This window comes from Seriola aureovittata, chromosome 8 (assembly GCF_021018895.1).
Source record: "Seriola aureovittata isolate HTS-2021-v1 ecotype China chromosome 8, ASM2101889v1, whole genome shotgun sequence".
Taxonomy (NCBI): domain Eukaryota; kingdom Metazoa; phylum Chordata; class Actinopteri; order Carangiformes; family Carangidae; genus Seriola; species Seriola aureovittata.
Genome location: NC_079371.1, coordinates 29,359,213 through 29,379,770, shown reverse-complemented (window position 1 = coordinate 29,379,770; position 20,558 = coordinate 29,359,213). Strand labels below are relative to the sequence as shown.

At 41.8% G+C, this 20,558-nt stretch overlaps 1 protein-coding gene and 1 long non-coding RNA gene across 3 annotated transcripts; one reads left to right on the top strand and one right to left on the bottom strand.

Moving 5' to 3' along the window:
* Positions 1-8,713: 8,713 nt before the first annotated feature.
* LOC130173829 (uncharacterized) lies at positions 8,714-10,599 on the top strand. The gene is made up of 3 exons (XM_056383325.1): positions 8,714-8,878; positions 9,174-9,956; positions 10,468-10,599. Coding segments are annotated over exons 2-3 (711 nt in total). The 5' UTR covers positions 8,714-8,878; positions 9,174-9,246; the 3' UTR covers positions 10,469-10,599.
* A 6,278-nt stretch (positions 10,600-16,877) lies between these two features.
* Positions 16,878-20,373, bottom strand: LOC130173762 (uncharacterized). 2 transcript variants are annotated; one of them, XR_008828489.1, is made up of 4 exons: positions 20,035-20,373; positions 17,522-17,748; positions 17,126-17,262; positions 16,878-17,032 (listed from the first exon to the last, which is right to left on the bottom strand). It is a non-coding gene; the product is annotated as an uncharacterized LOC130173762 (long non-coding RNA). The 2 variants fall into 2 exon arrangements; XR_008828490.1 differs by having other exon boundaries at positions 17,564-17,748.
* Between the last annotated feature and the right edge of the window lie 185 nt (positions 20,374-20,558).

Below are 20,558 nucleotides of genomic sequence, written 5' to 3'. Positions count from 1 at the left end.
TTAACCTCGAGGGTAATAAGAATTCAAATTGAACAGGACCCAAAACTATGGATTCTGGGGGACACAAGTTCTGTCAAAGCGAACCAGTATAAAAAATACTTTATTCTACTTGCAGGTACTGCAGTGAAAAAATGTATTATGATTAATTGGAAATCAGAAAACTCACCAGCATTAAGACACTGGATAAATGAGCTTGTGTCCTACTGCACACCCGAAAAGATAATGTATAATGTGAGAGGGAAACATGCAGCCTTCGAAAAAATGTGGGGCCCCTTCATAGACATTCTACCCTCTCTGGACCTGACTGACCGTGGTGGTGGGAGCCTTCCTGGACCGGCTTCAGATTAGCCCTCTGTGGGTTCCTAATGTATTGTTGTGAGTAATGTGTTGATTACTGAATTTTTAGGAATGTATACAGATGGGTGTATGTATAAACCGTAATGTGTAGGTATACAAATGAAAGGAAATTAAGAGCCATACAAGGGAGGAGGGTGGGGGGTGGGATGGGAAAAGTAGTAATATTTCTGTTTTGTTTTTATTTTATTTACTTATTTTTATTTATTTTATTTTATTTTACTTTTTTTTTTTTTTCCTTTCCTTTCTAGATTTTCACTTCTGATGTTCACAAATTATCCTTGTATGGTGTGCCAGTTAGGTTACACACTCATGTATGTTCCTTGTGAAAAATACAAAAAATCTCAATGTAACATATTTTGGCACCATAAACATACTGTAAGTGCATCTATTAATAAAACAAATCTTTAAAAAAAAAAAAAAAAACATATATAACAAACACAAGCCTTTTGATGTTTTTCCTCACAGGACTGATAGGCCAGTTTCTTCATCTCCTGTTGAAAGAAGAACATTTATTTAATAAAAAAAAAAGTATGCTTTTTGTAAGAGCATGTATAAAACATACACAATTAAAAACTTTGGGAATATTACCTTTTCCTGATCCACCAACAAGTTTTCTTTATACTTGTTGGGCACGTATTGCTCTCCATTTTTGAAGAGCTTGAGGTAAATCATAAAAAAAACATTTATCACAAATCATCACCAAATAGTACACACATACACCAAAAGAAATAAAAAACATAAAATAAAATTCTCCTATCCTATACATACCTGATCTGCAACCACATTTCAAGCTTGAGTACTCTCAGCCAAAAGGGCCGTCTCATCTTGTACTGGAGCAACTGAGAGTGGTGGGAATTAATTCTGGGATATGGCAGAGGGTGGTGATGTTATCTGAGCGTAGACTGGGAGTCTTTTTAATTTCATTTACAGACATGTTACACTTACAGAGAACACTTACTGACATGACTGTATACATTATATAAAGCCCTATGTTTAGAATTACATACCTGTAAGACAGATGGCTCATGGCATGATGTAAAGTCTGGATCTTGTGTCATTTGCCTGTCTTTGCCAATTTAAAGCCTAAAAAATTTAAACTGACATGAGGGTAGCTTTGGCAAACAAAGTTGTTCAATTTAGATGAACTTCAGTTTAACCCAATATTTGACTCTGTATGTCCGGCCTCCATGGACTCATACACAGGTTTTCCTAAAAATGGAAATGTAAAACATCAGTATCATCAGTTTCCAGCAGCAGAGAAACACCATCATAGCTGCTATATGCAAGATCTCTCAGGACTAATAGCAAACTGCCCAAAATGCCCAGACCCCTAGAATGTTGGACAAGCCAGAAAATACGTTTCACAAATCAAAGCATCCATATATGTTGTAATATTTTCAGCCATAACCATAGTGTTGCCAATACCTAGCCTAAGCCTGTATATGGCTACCATAGCCATACCATACCTAAGGTCATTTATTTGTTTCTGCTAATTTTACAGCTTTGAAACTCTCTCCTAGCAAAACTGCATAGGACTTAGAAGAAAAAGCCTGGTCTCACACTCAAGGATGTCACACATATGAGCCACTGAGCATAGAATGTGAAAAAACATTAACATATATGGTCCAGATTGCGCTCTGAATACACCCCCCAGACCCTCACACTAACCATAAACCACATCCCATCATTGACTAACAGATAGCTGATGCTAAAGGGTACCTTGGGAAGAACTCCTGAACATTTTTTCAAAATGACAGGGATGAGAAAGTGTTGGAAGGTGTCAGCGCATTCGTTTATTTGCAATAAGAGTTCTCCACTCAAAGTTATCCATTTAAAAGAATATTTATTTGCTATTAAAGAATCAAAATCAGCATGTACATGGATCTCCTCTGATCTGAAAACCACAGTCTGCAAGCAGTTAGCTGTGGCCAACGTCCCAGAGAAGAGTGTCTATCTTAGCAGTTACACAGAGTTTTGTATGTATTTTTGTAACTATCTGATTGGTGAAAAGGTTGGGGAAAAACCATGGTTTAGACTCAGCTCTCCCTTCGTTGGTGCACAGGCTGGTCCCAGCCTCTTGGCACAGTGCCTCCTTCATCTGAGCTGTCCTCACCTAGAGAAAAAAACCTACTCTCCCTTTTCCTGTAACCGCCTCTTCACCATGTTAGGAATTGTTTCTTACTTTAAGCATCTGAGGCGGTCACCTGTCATCCTGTTCTTCTGGTGTCTCCCTATGTGTGCGTGACTGCCTTGAGTTTCACCCTAGCGCCCCCCAACGCATAGCAACAGTAATCATCATAATACTAAAGAACAAATAATAAACAACACTCTCTTAATAATGCAACATACATTTTAATATTTCTCACAAAGGGCATAGATGTGACTATTAAAATGGATACATGGAAACTGTTATGAAAGTGTATGACAGTGAGTAAACAGCTCTACAATTTTTTTTTAAAAGATAATGCAAAATGTATTTAACATAGTCAAATGTTTCCCAATATAGAGCCAGTAAGTAGCCAACCATCAACCAACACCTACAGGACAGGCTCAGGTTAACATTAAATTCATAGCAGCTCATTCCATGGTTTTCTTTGCAAGAAACTGTTAGATAAACCTTGCATCAATGCCTTGGCATAATAAGGTTTAAAAGTAAATAACATTCAATTCTTGTGTGCTTCAATCTCACATTTACCTAATCCATGTTTGGTGAGTTCAGCAAGTACAGATGTAGCGGGCAGAATCTCACTATCTGGCCCTGGAAGGAAGAAAAGGTTTACCTGCCAAATAGGTTTTTCCCTGCAGCCACGAGATCTTCCCGCAAATGCAAAACTGCTTCAACAGTCAGACTTGGCTAAAATGTTTCCAGCATGAAAAAAAACAAACTAATTTGCGTTACTTGTAACTCGTTACTACCCGCCCCTACAACTAACATCATTTAGTTCAATATCTTCTTTGGTTGCCACATTTCCAAAGATACTATTAATTTCAAGTTAAAACAAGAACAGATTTGATGAGGCCGGTGAATTAAGCCAGGTCAATAAATGATGCTGCAAATAACTTATCGGAAACGTTAACTGAGCTAACTTTGAAGCAAGTTATGTTAACCTAAATCAAGAAACGTTAGCATATTAATTACAAGGTGACAGCAACCCTTAACATCATGGAACTGACACTAGCTATGCTAATACTGATAGCCAGTGCTAGCAAAGCTTACCTCGAATCCGTTGAACTTGACGGCGAAATAGTCGTCTTGTTGTGGAAAGTAAATCTTCAGCATTTCTCACTGACAGCTCCTGTCTTGCGGACTGTCTTACGGACTTCAGCGTTAAAAACCCGGTCAAAAACTCCAACTTCGGGTTCTTCAGGCTGCTCCAACATGTCGATCGACTTTGAATCCGCCTGATTACAAGCCGCTCCTGCCTATGGCAAGCCCCTCCTCGCTTTTTTTTTATTCAGTGTATCAGACACAACATATTTTCATATTTCATCAAATGTAAACATATTTCATGGTCAAATTTTAAACAAGACTTTTGGAAAACATACAATATGAACAGAAAATAACAAGTATAGGCCTTCCACAAAAGATGTTACAATGACCTCTGTGTGCAGTAAGACCCTGGTGCTTTGTGTATTGTTGGTCTCTATTACTATAACTCAAGAACAACAACGTGCTGTTATCTCTGTAACTTTATTAACACACCTCGTCTTGACATTACTGAACACACACTGACCCCACAGTCCCACAGCGCCACTCCTTGGCGCACTCCTGCCATTACACTCCAATCCCATTTCACTGCAGAGACTGCTGAACAATCGCGTCAAAAGCCACTACCATCAGTTGAATCGTCAATTTGGAGCACAAATTTCCCCCAGTCGTAGTTTCTCACTGAGGACAGATTCCATGTCATCCGACATATCATCAATGCGCCGTTTGATGGTGCTGTTGTCATAATGTGGTGTTCTCAATCAGTTTGTTTCCAAAAGGTGGATGTCCTTTATTTTCCCTACAGTGGCAGTGCACCTGAATGCACCGTGAGGAGCTTGAGGTGACAGGTGAATTTAATGAACTAATTAGTGTGAAGTGGTGTGGCTTGAAAAACTGATTTTCAGACAGTGTGTCAGGAGGCTGAGAGGAGGAAGCTGCTGTGCTGGACTGTGTGGTGCTGGGCCGTGTTGGGCAGAAGAGGACTCCCCTACTTACCTGGAACCCCCCACTTAGAGGATTGTTGGCACCTGAAGGAAAAGGACTTCCCAGTTACCTGACACTCACCCTTGGAGGATCACTGGCAAATAAAAGAAGAGGAAAGTTAAATAATATTCTCTATGTGTCTCTCACTCTGACTCTGACTCTCTCCCAGATATCAGGAGGCTTGCAATGGTGTGAGGCTGTGGAAGAGTGGGTCCCTCTCCCCCCCCGATTGAAGATTGTGCTACCACTATCTTAAAGTCCACCAGAGATGCATCCTTGTGATTCGTGTAAATAAATAATGTTTGCCCTTTTTTACCAGAAACCTGTGTTTGGTTATTTTAACTCAAAGTGGTTCCTAACCGGTCCAAGTTCCAGAACCTTTTAACTTTTATTCTTAATTGTGTGTTGTGACATATTTTTGGTGTTGTTTGGCAGGACTTGGACTGTTGTGTTGGGGCCTCATTGGGCTAATTTTCCATACCAGGTATTATGGCAAATCCAGCACCTGCCATGGTGGCACCTTTTTTCATAGGCGCACCTTGGGCCCCAAAATTCACTGGTCACGGCCTGGATTTTAATGAGTGGAGAAGCCAGATGCAAGCCATACTTAGAGCACAGGTATGGGCTGAAGCACAACAATGCGACTTCATCATAAGCACTCTTGAAGGAGAAGCCAGACGAGAAGTCTTGATTTTGGAAGAAGCTGAGAGGGCCACTCCTGCAATGTTATTTCACTTTCTCAATGAACTGTATGGTGATAGAGAATTTATTGGTTCACTAAGATCTATGTTTTTTGACTGCAGACAAAAACCAGCAGAAACTGTCCGAGCCTATGCTCTTCGCCTTCGGGAACTAGGTAAGAGGCTACAGGCCAGAGACCCTCAAGCTCCTGGACGGATGGATGTCCAGCTACGTGACCAGTTTGTCACAGGGCTACAACTAGGAGCCATTCGAAGTGGGGTAAGGAAGCAACTTAGAGAAAACCCAGATCTAACATTTACTAGGATTCGACAAATGGCCCTGGACATGGAGATGGACCAAGTAGAGGGAGATTGGCCAGAGTCGACATGTGCCTCTGTTACTGAAAGGAGGTTGGTGCCCAACCTGACAGTAGGCTGGAAGGAGGATTTTAAGGAAGAAATCTTGGAGGAAGTAAAGGAACATATATGTGAGGTCATACAACAGGAATTTCAGAGACTCCACCCCTCTCCACTGCAACAGGTAACCCCTCCCCATAATAGCCCAATTAACCACCAACGTTACCCTCGCAGTCCCACACCTTACCAGCAAAGGGGTGAGCAGAGGCTGCGTAGCCCGACCCTTAGGAGACCACACCAGCAGGAGAGACTCCAAGCCAGAGATTCAGGGAGGAGGTCGAGAGTCACTTCAAGAGCACATGCACAGCAACATAATTCCAACAAAGACACTATAAGTTCTGGTTTAAGGTGGGATGAGCAGGGCCGACCCATATGTAAGCAGTGTGGAGTAAGTGGCCACTATGCTAGAGAATGCCAACAGCAGGATTTAAACTGCTGAACCCAGTCACTACGGGCCAAGTGACTGGTAGCCATACAGTGGCCCAGAATGAAGTTGTCAGAGAAGCTGTAGTTGGGTCTTGCCCTAAAGTCCCTGTGACCTTTAACGGTAAAACTGTGAGTTGTATAATGGACACGGGCTCACCAGTGACTTTAATGTCTGAAACTTGTTTTAACCATTTTTTTCCCATGAAGGAAGTAGGTTCTGTCGGAGACTTGGCATGGCTGAGGCTAAGAGCCGCAAACAAGACCAAGATACCCTATGTAGGCTATGCCATGATGGATGTGAAAGTGGGGGACCTGGCACTGGGTGAGTTGGGAGTTGTCATCACTAAAGATATAATTGGTGACCCAAATGAATCACCTTTGTTGGGTATGAACATTATCCAGTGCTGTTGGAATGCAGTTGGATGTGATCCACAGGTGAAACACAACTTTGCTTCTGCCCCAACCCCAGTGAAAAGGGCCTGGGAAATGTCCTTTGAGGTTTGCAGACGCATTGACTTGGCACCCCCTAGTGGGACTCTACGGCCAGCATACCGGTCTCCTGTTTGTGTTCCAGGTCAGAGTGAGATCTTACTCTGGACGAGAGCGCCATCCAGTGTCCACGATGGGGATAGCGTATTGGTAGAACCCTTGGAAGAGTCCGGGCCGGTTTCTGCTGCTAGAGCGTTAGCTACTGCAACCCGTGGACGAATACCAGTACAGGTAAGAAACCTGGCCCCTTACCCTATATGGTTAAAGCGCTACCAGCCTATTGCCACTTCTTCAGCCTGCCCATCTGACATAAGAGAAATGGAGGACCTCATTCTAAAAGAAGTCAGCCCCGGTGTTGTGGAAGTGGGTGTAGGACAGGTGAGCACTGACTGCAAGGACGAGATTGTACAGAACCTATGTTTCCAAGGTGATGGCTTGACTAACATCCAGCAGGAGAAAATGCAGGCCATGTTGCAGAACTGGGGACATTTGTTTGCAAAGCATGACGAGGACTTCGGCTGCACAGGACAGGTGCAACACAACATCCCCACTGGTGTAGCGGCACCGATCCGGGAGCGATATCGGCCCATCCCTCCAACCATGTACCAGGAAGTCCGTGGCCTCCTGAAGGACATGTTGAAAGCCGGAGTGATAAAGGAGAGCTCCAGCCCATGGGCCGCCCCCGTCGTCCTCGTCCGCAAGAAGAGTGGTGAGTTGCGCTTTTGTGTTGACTACCGCAAATTAAATGCTGTCACCCATAAAGATGCCCACCCATTACCACGCATTGAAGAGGCATTAACCACTCTTTCCAAGGCAGAATACTACTCCACCCTTGATCTGGCCAGTGGGTACTGGCAGGTGGAAGTTGCACCTCCAGACAGAGAAAAAACTGCCTTTTGCACCCCATTTGGGTTATATGAGTTTGAACGCATGCCCTTTGGCCTCTGCAATGCTCCAGCAACATTTCAGAGACTGATGCAGAGGTGCCTGGGGGGTCTTGTCTCTGAATCTGCATTAGTATACCTGGATGATGTCATCGTCTTCTCTGCTGACTTCGACACCCACATGAACGACCTCGAAAAGGTATTTAAAAGATTGTCTAGTTTTGGTTTGAAGCTACGACCTGACAAATGTGCTTTATTCCAGAGGCAGGTGAAGTTCCTCGGACATGTGGTGAGTGGGGAAGGAGTGTCGCCAGACCCTGGAAAGATAGCTTGTGTACAAAACTGGGTCACACCACAGACTGTCAGTCAAGAGAGGTCGTTTCTTGGCTTTGCTGGCTACTACCGCCGCTTCATTGCTGACTTTTCCAAGATCGCACAGCCACTCAATGCCCTTTTGACCGGTGTCCCCAAAGGTGAGAAGAAAGCCATGGTACAATGGTCCACAAAGTGTGAAGAGTCCTTCAAAACCCTGAAGGAGGCACTTGCCCAAGCCCCGATCCTTGGTTTTGCAGATTTTGCCCTCCCCTTCAGGGTTTATACTGATGCCAGCCTTACAGGCTTGGGTGCAGTGCTTGCACAGGTTCAGGATGGAAAAGAACGTGTGATAGCCTATGCCAGCCGCAGCCTCCATCCAGCAGAACGGAACGATGCCAATTATAGTTCGTTTAAGCTTGAACTTCTTGCTTTAAAATGGGCTGTAACCGACAAGTTCAAAGATTTCCTCTGGGGCACGCAGTTCACCGTGTTTACAGATAATAATCCCCTTGTCCACCTCCAGTCAGCTAGACTGGGGGCTGTTGAACAACGCTGGGTGGCTCAGCTTGCTAATTACCACTTTGATGTGAAGTATAGGCCAGGAAAGGAAAATGTTAATGCTGATGTGGTATCTCGACTTCCACCACAGGTCCAAAGCTCCCATCCTCCAAAAGACACCTCCGAGGTCGACACATGTACAGTGCATGCTGTACGGACCCCTGGTCACTGGCAACCATTACAGGAGGAAGATCCTATCATTCAGCGCTTGAGGTATTATACCAGCAGAGGACAGCCACCTACAAAAAGAGAGCGTAGCAAGGAACCAGCAGCAGTGACTCGGCTCCTCGGGCAGTGGGATCGCCTTGCAATGGTGGATGGAGTGCTGATGCGGTGGGTCCAAGACCCTGCTTCTAAAGAAGTAATGTCTCAGATTCTTGTCCCCCTACAGCAGCGGTGGTCCACCTGGGATGAGTACCACAGACGCCAAGGCCACTTGGGTGCTGCAAAGATTTGCTCCATCCTCCGTAGAGCTTTCTATTGGCCCCAAATGGAAAAAAATGTGGCCGAGTGGACATCTAGGTGTGAAAGATGCGTCCGACGTAAGTCACACCCTGAAGGTAAAGCACCCATGATGTCCATTATTACACATGCTCCCCTTGAAGTTGTAGCCCTTGACTTTTTGACCCTGAGTAGACCTACAGATGCATACCAGTATGTACTCGTAGCAACTGATCTATTCACAAAGTATGCATGGGCCATCCCCACACGGGACCAGACAGCAAGTACCACTGTCAAAGCTATCCTCAAACACATAATTCAGACTGTGGGATGTCCCGAACGTTTTCATTCGGACCAAGGTGCAAACTTTGACTCTGCTTTGCTAAAAGAACTTTGTCAATATTATGGATGCAGGAAAAGCAGGACGACGCCCTACCATCCGGAGGGCAATGCCACCTGTGAACGCTGGAACCAGACCCTACTTAACATGTTGGGTACCTTGGAAATCGAGCAGCGTTCAAGATGGGTCCAGCATTTGCCGGAATTGGTACAGGCCTATAATAACGCCACACATGCTTCTACAGGCTATACCCCCCATTTCCTCATGTATGGGTGGAATGCCCGCCTTCCAGTGGAGGTAACATCTGGAGTGTGGAGGCCCACTACCATGGTCACCACAGAACAATGGGTCCAGCGTCATCATGAAAGACTGGCCCTGGCTTACCAAAAAGCGAGTGAAAATCTTGCCAAGGCCTCCTCCAGAGACAAGGAGCGCTATGACCGAAGGGCAAAGTCTCAGCCTTTTCTCCCTGGGGAGCGGGTGTTGGTACATACAACTCGCCGCTATGACCAAGGGAAACTCGCTGACAGATGGGAACCACATGTTTATGTGGTAGTCAAGCAACCTGCCTCACCTGGGGGGCCAACATATCAGGTACGGCCAGAAGGTAAGGAGGGTCCCCTCCGAACCATCCACCGCAATAGGTTACGTCTGTGTACTTTCTATATCCCTGTCCAGGAAGAAACCCAACCTGCCAACGATGATGCCGGTGACTCCGTTGCAGACATGGCAACTCAATGGCTGATGTTAGCCTCCCAGAGGATGGTCCATGACGCCAGAGAAGATGATCCTCGGGTTACTCCAGCCCGACGCTCATGGAGGACAAACCTAGGCCAGCCACCAGAGCGCTATGGCTGGTGAGTGCAAAATATAACTGAAGGGGGGATGTTGCAACTGGGACCAACAGGAACAATTGGGTCCCCGAGGACGTGGACAGGAAAAAGTGGGGGAGTGTGTCATAATGTGGTGTTCTCAATCAGTTTGTTTCCAAAAGGTGGATGTCCTTTATTTTCCCTACAGTGGCAGTGCACCTGAATGCACCGTGAGGAGCTTGAGGTGACAGGTGAATTTAATGAACTAATTAGTGTGAAGTGGTGTGGCTTGAAAAACTGATTTTCAGACAGTGTGTCAGGAGGCTGAGAGGAGGAAGCTGCTGTGCTGGACTGTGTGGTGCTGGGCCGTGTTGGGCAGAAGAGGACTCCCCTACTTACCTGGAACCCCCCACTTAGAGGATTGTTGGCACCTGAAGGAAAAGGACTTCCCAGTTACCTGACACTCACCCTTGGAGGATCACTGGCAAATAAAAGAAGAGGAAAGTTAAATAATATTCTCTATGTGTCTCTCACTCTGACTCTGACTCTCTCCCAGATATCAGGAGGCTTGCAATGGTGTGAGGCTGTGGAAGAGTGGGTCCCTCTCCCCCCCCGATTGAAGATTGTGCTACCACTATCTTAAAGTCCACCAGAGATGCATCCTTGTGATTCGTGTAAATAAATAATGTTTGCCCTTTTTTACCAGAAACCTGTGTTTGGTTATTTTAACTCAAAGTGGTTCCTAACCGGTCCAAGTTCCAGAACCTTTTAACTTTTATTCTTAATTGTGTGTTGTGACACTGTCAGACAGCGAAATTTTCTCGTTTTCCTTGACAGCATCTGGCCCTAACATTACTCCAACAATTTTCAATTTTTTTAGCTTTGGCAACTAACTCAGCCACTAAAAAACTAGCCTCTTGTGCTTTGTCAGACCTACACACAGTTGAAAGCATACGTTCGCTCTCTGTCTCATTTTGGGATTTCAGTCTCTTAAAACATTGAATGACTTTGAACTTGTATCCTGGATGCTTTGTTTCAAAGTGCCTTGCTAATTTGCTTGGTACCATCGCTACATTAACCAACTTCTCCCTTCAGATCAGGCATACCGGTGTGGGGCACATAGCAACACCACTCCAGCTGAAACCATACTTTAGGTAGCAATCGTTGTAAAGCCTCAGTTTTGGCCGTTTTGCTGCTCCTGACTGGTCGGGCACGGCCTCCGATGTCAGTTGCTGAGTGGGTGTGATGTTAGTTGATCTCTTAAGAAACCTATCTATATTTCCCTCTCATCTGGCTAGCCTCTGACATCTGCTGATAGGTAACGTTAGGAAGAGCGCGTTTGCCGTTAACGTTAGCCTCATAACCCCTCAACCAAAATGCAGTAGTGCCTATCAATTTTTTGTCTGATATATGCAAGGAAAACTTGAGAGAATATCTGATTGAAAATAATTTGTACTTGACGTTTAAACTGATATAAAATGATTTTATAATTGACATTGGTAAATTCCAAATATTATCAAAGTATTTCACGGTACCCCTGGAATGGCATCACAGCACCCACTTTGAGAAACCCTGATCTACAATTTAATTCTGATTCGTCACAATTCAGTTCAAGATATGTATAACATCGTTTTGACTAGTTAAAATATAATTTAAGATATCTTAAAGGACAATATAGATATCTTTAATTGACAGGAGTTGAAGATATCTTGAACTGGAATTATGACTAGTCAAAATTAAATTGTAGATATCTTAAATTGTAGTTTTTGTGTGTGTGAAGATTTTTCTTTATCTATTCCACCTAAGGGACTCACTCTAACTAAAAGTTAGTATACACAGTCAGTGTGATACTTATATCCTGTTACCTTTAATCAGGTGGTTAAAACTGCTGTACAATATGGTACATTTGACACATGAATAAAACACATATACTTCTTTGGTTGCAGGATTGATCTACAGACCATATTGAAAAAACTGGTCGGCAAAGTTGATGGAAGCCTCTGTCCAACAAGCAACCAAATAAATGTATGCTGGAGTAATGTTTTCCTGTGTAGCTTATGCTTACGCTTACGCATTCAAACGTAGGCACTTCAACCCTGAAGCAAAGTTGGACATTGTGTTTGTGGATGGCAATGGTGAAGGGGCAGTTGATGAAGGTGGCCTGACAAGAGACTACCTAAGACGGTTGATGAGGGCCATCCATAAGACAAACATCTTGAAATTCATGAAAACTCATTTTGAAAAATTGCTCTCCATTAACTATTATTCCTGTCTTATTTATTGTTTTTTATCTTCTGTCATTTTTTTTTTTTTTATCTCTTGGCCAAGTTTTATCTTTTATTGTATTTGTCTGGTTTCTGTCTTATTTTATATGTTCCTTTGTTTAATTATTTTACATTTTTACTTGAACTTTATTCTTGGTTAGGTTTTTACCTTGATTCGTCATTGCTTTGTGTTTTTTAAATGTACAGAAAGACCTTTTTGTGTTTTGAAAGATGCTATACCAATAAAGTTGTCAGTAGTACCACTAACACTTATCATTATCTGTGGGATACCAACACCCCCCACTATAGTAGATGTGGGGTAAGTTGAAGGTAAGTTGGTGACCATACCTTCAGGGAAAAGTTAATCAAAGTAAGCAGGAGATTTACACACTGAATGTACAGTCTGTTGTGACACATCCCTCAAGCTGCCCTCTATTAATTTATTAATCTTAATCCACCCCTTCTATTCATGGTGTATACCTATTTACATCTATATAAGGGAGGTATCCTTATAAGCCAATTTTGACTTCTTGGCTCTCCTACACAATCATTGCAGTTCTATCTTCAGCTCCATCAAGGAGTGAAGGGGTATCACAGACTGTTAGCTATTTAGGTAGAATGAAATGACTACTACTAAGAACCACTTTCTTGTGTTGCAGAAGGAGAAAACAGTCCAGTAACCCTTGAAAAGGTATTGGAGTTTACCTCTGGGATTTCCACACCATCCACAAATTCAGTTCTTGCACGAAGCCAACAAAATCTTTCCAGAGGCAAATACCTGCCTCGTAATCCTCCGCTTAACCATACATAATGATTATGACACCTTTGCGAAATGTATGACATAGGGAATTCTGCAGGCTCCTGGTTTTGGAGTTGTGTGAACAGTCTGGGAATATAATAGTTAACCCACGACACTGCTGTTTCTAACATGTTGTTGCTGCTGTTCCACACTGTTAACTGTCACATTAGAAGTGTAAGGAAATAGGACTTGTGAGATGAAGCACTTTATTGCGAAAATTGTGTTAAAATCAGTGTTTTGCACTTTGCTGGGTTTTTCAATGTTTTGCAGAGTTATTACAATGATTATAAATAAGAATTTTGCAATATTTGCAGAATTTTGCTATGTTTACAGTAGGTGCACCTCTGGAGTGTGACCATTAAATGTAGAATTGAACTAATAAATTGATTTTTATTTTATGTCAAAGAACATTTTAAGTTTGCTATGTTACAAAAGTTTTAAAATCTTGGATACAGGAACTTTTCCTGCAATGTTTTATATCAGTGTTTTGCAGAGTTTTCACAATGACAAGAAGTTTGCAATGCTTACAGACTTTTACTATGTCTACAATAGGTACACCTCTGTAGTGTGACCATTTAATGTAGAACTGAATAAACAGATTGTTTCAACCGTGACTTTGAAGTTTGTTCAACTCGTATGCCCACTGCTGAAATATAGCATATGTCAAGTTTTCTTTTGCTAACACGTCTCTTACAGGATTACCCCAGCAGTACTTAATAACTTTTTTCATAAACTTTCAAAGATGTCACAGTAAGTATAGCTCCACCATTGGAAAAACAGCTGAGAAGTTACAATAAACTTTGTCCGTTTTTTTTTTAAATAACATTTTAAGTTTGATCTGTTGCAAAACTTAAAATCCTGAATAAAGGAACTTTTTCTTGGAATATTTTAAATATACAGAATATACATAACCAGTGGATTCAGAGACAGAAGTTACCCCAAGTTGTGTCCATGTCATTCTTTGATTTCTGTAGAAAAAACAAGGCAACCAGTCATAAACAAATATTTACAAAGCTAACGACAATGTCACTGACAAAACCAGGTATTTTACTTATAATATATAATGCCTTTAATATGAGGCAAGTAAAGGAAATATAGACAGTTCTTGTCATGGTTTGCTATGGCAGACACTTTTTGTTAGTTTTGTTTTGGACTTTCTCACTTCCTGTTTTATTTTGTAATAAGGTTTCCTTGTGTGTCTCAGTGTTTTGCTTCCTGTCTTGGTCTTGTTTGTGTGGTGATTGTCTGCCCCGCCCTAATGTGTTTCACCTGTGCGCAATCACCCTTGCCTCCTTTGTCTATATAGTCTTTGTGCTCCCCTTTGTCATTGTCGGTTCATCTGTTTATCCCTGCTGTCTCTCTGTTGTTCTCTGGATCTTGTGTGAAATAAACCTGTCTGCACCGTCCCCAATGTGTTGGCTGCATTTGGGTCCTACTTACCTCAAAACCCTGACAGTTCTGACTAGAGTTGAAGAGTATGGAGTTACTGCTAAACACTGTAGATGCTCCTTAATTTTAACCCCAAAATAAAAGAAAAATGACAGTAGGCTGGAGGCATGATGTCTGATTTCTCTTTTTTCATATTCAGCAAATACTGATTTCTCAAAACATTTGCTCTGCTTACATTTTGCCTGGAGTTTAAAAGTAAAAGCACTAGCAAAGTAAGAATATCAATTACACATTCTCCAAACAATGAAACATATAATGTTCCAAAATATATAAACCGAAGTTCAAGCAATGTCATCTGCAATTTCAAAATTGAAGCACAGGGGCCTGAAACATCCCAGTATGGTGCATTTTCATAAAAGGAAGAATCCCACCAGGTTCAACTCACAGGAAGATGAGAGGCAGGAAGTTTCCTGATGTCATGAACAGATGCAGCATTTCAATAGATGAATTAAGACACAAATAGCTACAAAAAACTATTTTTCAGTTTACCCTACAATCTGGTGAAAAATCAAAGATGAAGAACCTATTGGGAGTAAGCACTCAAACATGTACATGTAAGACATTATGCACACATAGGCCTGCACACAAACAGAGCATCACCTTAAATACTTCAAATGCAACCCCAGAATGCATTACACAGCAGTAAGTTTATGGAAAAGTAATATTTAGTCTTTGATATGATTGTTGTGCCACTTGTAGCCAAGTTGCACTTAACTGTAGCTACACTATAAGTTATGTCACTAAGCTTTACACTACATGGCTGGGTTAATCTCAGTGGTCACAGCACAACGGTTGCTTGTTTTAGACCTTAATTAGACTGCCTGTCAAGTGTAACAAGTCACACAGCATTAATTACATTAAGATCCCAGTGTGAACAAATGTCTAAACCTTATAATACAGTAAGAGAAAAATATCTCTTGCGCTCTGTCTACAGCGGATGCATTCAGCTGTGTATTTTATGTTTTAGGTTTCCATAACATTTGAAATTTCTGTACAGCATGCCAGATACTTTATATTCAAATCAGAAATGTGATCAATGGCATGAGAGATGAGACTCTTGTTGCTGTTGACTGGGATTGATTTGAGATTGCTCTACAATTACAGCTGGGAGATCATCATCATCAGTAGTGGGTAAAGATTCAATTCCATGCTGTGTCAGAACTGCCTCCAAATTTTGTGGTCTGTAGGGATTTTCCCTGAAAACACAGTTGATAGCTGCACTGTCCATTGCCATATTTGAGAGCATGCTTTCCGTTCAGATTTGAGTCGGTGTTTGGTTGTTTTCTGTACGGAAAGCATGGTTGTTCCAGGCCTCCGTAATGTGGCTTTTTTGAATCTCAAGAATAAAAACTGTGAAGAGAAAGTTTGTGGACATCATTACTGAGATCCAGAAGCTGTGAATCCTCAAGAGAGTGGAACATGCTGTAAAAGGATTGCAACAGATGCAAAAACACAACCAGAAATCTTCGATTCTTTGGTTGTGGACTGATTCCCCTGTAATGAAACTGTGGTTCTCAATATCCTGCACAAGATTCATGAACAAGGCCACCTGAAAGTTCTCACCACCATAATCTGATCGGACTCTGAACGGTAGTCCATAGAGGTATGTGGCTTTAAGAAACTGAGACAGCACAGTGGTGGCACGATTGTCAGTGTTGCAAGCTCAGATAAGCCGAGACTGTCCATCTATGGCACCGTGAACTGGAAAGACCCATCTAAAATGGTGAATACAAAGACAGAACAAATACTTGCTTTATAGTCACCCAGTGACTATAAAGCATCTCAATTCAACTTTAATGGTAGCCTGTTTCTTTAATGCTCAATATGTAATCTATGTGGGTAGTTATTTTTTAAGCTGCAAAATGATTTTAAAAGCCATCATTTAGGCAGCCTATGTGAGAAGTACTAACATTGCATCTGTGTTGTCTCTATGGTTTCCCAAAACAAGAGTTATACTGTAAAGTAGTGCTGGTGTCAAAAGTGTGAAGAATCAAAATGCTTGTTTTACCAAGAATGGCAACACTGCTCATGAAAAGCAGAGTTGGAAGGAACACTACAACAAAAAAGTATTCCAAGTTCTCACACAGGTTTCCTAAATAATATCTTTCATAACGGACACTGGAGTTGAATATTTGTTTGTTGGTTTTCTTGACAATGATTGAAATAACAGTTAGGAGGAGAAAGTCTGTTCTATATTCATCAGCTGATTGCATTCCCATATAATTGTCAGTAGCAAGGATTCATTGTATGCTGCATGGCCAAATGTTGAAAACCTGACCTATAGCTATGACTACATCATTACAGCATAGAGGTCATAGACTGTGGTTAACCAACATTTTTACCATGATGAATTCACGTTATGAGGCACATATTTCCATCTATGTGCCACAGGCTGTTGGGGTAAGGTGTTACAGACCAGGTAGGTGGACTCAATAGGCAGAGACTGGAGGCAGATGGCGGTTACAAAGAGTTTTATTGCAAGAGAAGGTGCGGGGCAGATGAAGGGACAGATGATGAGGCGGATGATGGCTGGAGGAGTGGGGCAGGTAGGAGAGCTGAGCCGGGCAGGGGATCTGGAAGCTGGAGGCCGGCTGGGAGTGCAGGTGATCCTGGGCAGAAGAGAAACAGGTTAGAATGGGTCTACGGCAGACTGAATTGAGACAACTGGATTACATTTTTCAGGAGCTGGAGAAGGAACTAACTCTGTAGCTGAGTCTACAATCCAGCGCTGACTGACTGAATGCAGGGAGCTTAAGTAGGCTGAGGCAGCAGGCAGCAGACAGCAATCAGCGACACCTGGGCACTCCAGCACAGATGACCGGCATCAGCAATTAGCAACCTGCACAGAGACAGGGAGAGGAGTAGGAGGCAGAGGGCATGACATAAGGTGCATGATACACCCGTCTTGCCACAGTGCTGGTCCATGTCCTAGCAGTAGCTGCTGGGTTTACCTGAGCCAACATCTCTCACACCCTACGTCGTGGAACCAGCAGTTCAGCGTGTAACAAGGCTCTCATCAACTAAAATAGTAATAATGTCAATTACTGAAAAATACAATTTAATATTTGGTGGCAACAATACAGTAAACTATCAATTACCTCATATCTATAGTTTGGATACAGGCCTTGAAGTTTTCTTACATGACGTTCAAGTTCCTTGTTTTCTATTGCAGAAAATCTGCTCTTCACTGGTACACCAAGCAATTCGACCTCTTATACAAAAATGAGGAGGAGCATCCCAAAATGTTTCCAATTCGTGTTGCCTTGCTTCATTAGAAAACCAATTTGGTCCCTGGTTACATGAATGGCTGGTTGCCCTCGCCGTCCTGAAACAAAGGAGAAACTATTTTAATATTCATTTAAAGTATTTATCAAAAATGACACTCTATCAATATAATTTCACTGAAAACCCCTGTTTTAAATAGAACCAAGCATTCAAGTAAACTTCTTATGAATGTCCATATACTTGGAGTCATAAGAAAATCAGGGATTTTATTTAACCCTTTGATCCACAACATGGGTCTAAAGCAGGGGTGGGCAATTGATTTTTACCAGGGGCCACATGAGAAACCTGAATTGTGTCAGAGGGCCGCTAACTTTCTTACATTTTAAAATGCTCTAAATTAAATATTTTGAATAGCTGGTGCTGATGATAATAAGAATTATCTGTAAATCTCTGTAAATATTTATATTAGGTTATGTGAAATTGTGATGTAGGTCAAATAACAAAACAAAATTACTGAATCAGTGCAATTCATGTTTAACTTATTAATCTCCAGAAACAATGAAAAACAATAAACAACTTAACAAATTTACAGAAATCCAGCACTACAACAGAAATATGTTGTGATGTAGGTCAAATAACAACAAAATTACTGAATCAGTGCAATTCACGTTTAACTTATTAATCTACAGAAACAATGAAAAACAACAAACAACAAATTTACAGAAATCCAGCACTACAACAGAAATATGTTGTGATGTAGGTCAAATAACAACAAAATTACTGAATCAGTGCAATTCATGTTTAACTTATTAATCTCCAGAAACAATGAAAAACAATAAACAACTTAACAAATTTACAGAAATCCAGCACTACAACAGAAATATGTTGTGATGTAGGTCAAATAACATAACAAAATTACTGAATCAGTGCAATTCACGTTTAACTTATTAATCTCCAGAAACAATGAAAAACAATAAACAACAAATTTACAGAAATCCAGCACTACAACAGAAATATGTTGTGATGTAGGTCAAATAACATAACAAAATTACTGAATCAGTGCAATTCACGTTTAACTTATTAATCTCCAGAAACAATGAAAAACAATAAACAACTTAACAAATTTACAGAAATCCAGCACTACAACAGAAATATGTTGTGATGTAGGTCAAATAACATTACATACAAATAACATTCCACCTAATGTTACTTCTTCAGTGAGAATAATCCAGTCTGTTCTGGGCTTGAACAAGGGCATTGAAATCTGGCTGTATGTCTGAAGTGGCTATCCGAAGGACAGCGGCGAGGTGGTCATCAGTCATAGAGGATCTGTGTTTGGATTTGTTGAACTTCATCATTGAGAATGTCTGTTCACAGTGATAGGTAGATCCAAAGAGGACTAGGATCCTCTGAGCATGCCTCCTCAGGTTTGGAAAGTTCTCCTCTTTGAGGGAGGAGTAAAAGTCCAGCAGTGAGACTAACCTAAAGTGCTCTGCCAAAAGGGTGTCAGACTGCAGGTCAATCAGTTCCATCTGGACTTCACTTGGTGCATCATCCACACTGCAGTTGAATGGAGAAGAAACCATGTGCATTTCACTCTCAAGAGTTTTGAAATCTTGAAATCGCCTTGAAAACTCTGCATGCAGGGCTTCTAACATGGTTGAGTACTTTTGGACATGATCCCCTGGTCTTTTGGCTTCCTTTAGTGTTGGCAAATGGGTCAGAATGTTGTCTTTCACTTGGCTTGAGAGTAGCTGCAGTTTTCTCATGAAAGCCTTTACTGCACTGTACTGCTCATGCACAAAAAGGCCCTTGCGCTGCATTTTGACATTTAGTTCTTTCATTAGTGCAGTCACATCCACAGCAAATCCGAGGTATGCCACCCAGTCTTTATCTGAAAGTTCTGGGATGTCATGACCTTTCTCAACACAGAAATCCTGAATCTGGTCTCTCAGGTCCCAGACACTTTTCAGTACCTTGCCAAGGCTGAGCCACCTAACAGTGCAGTGATAACTTATGTCACCATGTTCAATGTCATTTTCCTCCAAAAAGGCAACAAACTGCCTGTGATCTAATGCTCTCGCTCGGATGAAGTTAACTGTTTTAGTAACAACATCAACAACATGTTTCATTTTTAACACTGTCTTACACAGTACTTCCTGATGTATGATACAATGCAAAAATGTCAATTTCTGCACAGGGTTAATTTCTGTCACTTTATCCTGCATTCTCTTTAAAAGTCCAACATTTTTTCCCGTTAGATTTGGAGAACCATCTGTTGTCACACCTGCAAGCTTTGCCCATTTCAGTCCTAACATTTCCAAACATGACTCTACCTCTCTGAACAAGTCATTACCGGTCGTTGTCCCTTTCATGGACTGCATACCTGCCAACTCCTCCGTGATTTGGAAGTCCGCGGTTATCCCACGTAAGAAGATGAGCATCTGGGCGGTGTCACGTATATCGCAGCTCTCATCCAACGCCAGAGAAAAACAGTCAAAGTCGGCCGCTCTGTTCTTCAGCTTCTTTTTGTATTTGTCTTCATGTTTGGTCGTGTAGTGTCGATTCAAATTGTAATCTTTAAACACAGCGACCTGTGTACCACAGATTAAGCATACTGCTTTACCTTTAACTTCTGTAAAGAAGTAATTTGCAGTCCATTTCTTGTTGAATTCGTTATCAACTTTTCTTTTCTTAGCGTGAGCTGACATCTTGAGGGTGAACGAGCGAGCATCACTTGTGACCGTTAACCTTCACCCGCGCACGCGCATATGTTCTTACAAAAGTAAAGTAACGCTTTTCAAAATAAAATTAACATTTTTAAATAAAAGTAAAAAAGACACGTTTGTCTTATTTATGTTCTTCATAATTGGCCTCGCGGGCCGGACAGGGGCGTATAAAGGGCCGGAT

What these genes read in the sequence shown, in the direction of transcription:
- LOC130173829 (XM_056383325.1), top strand. Translation starts at nt 9,247, where the DNA reads ATGTTGGGTACCTTGGAAATCGAGCAGCGTTCAAGATGGGTCCAGCAT.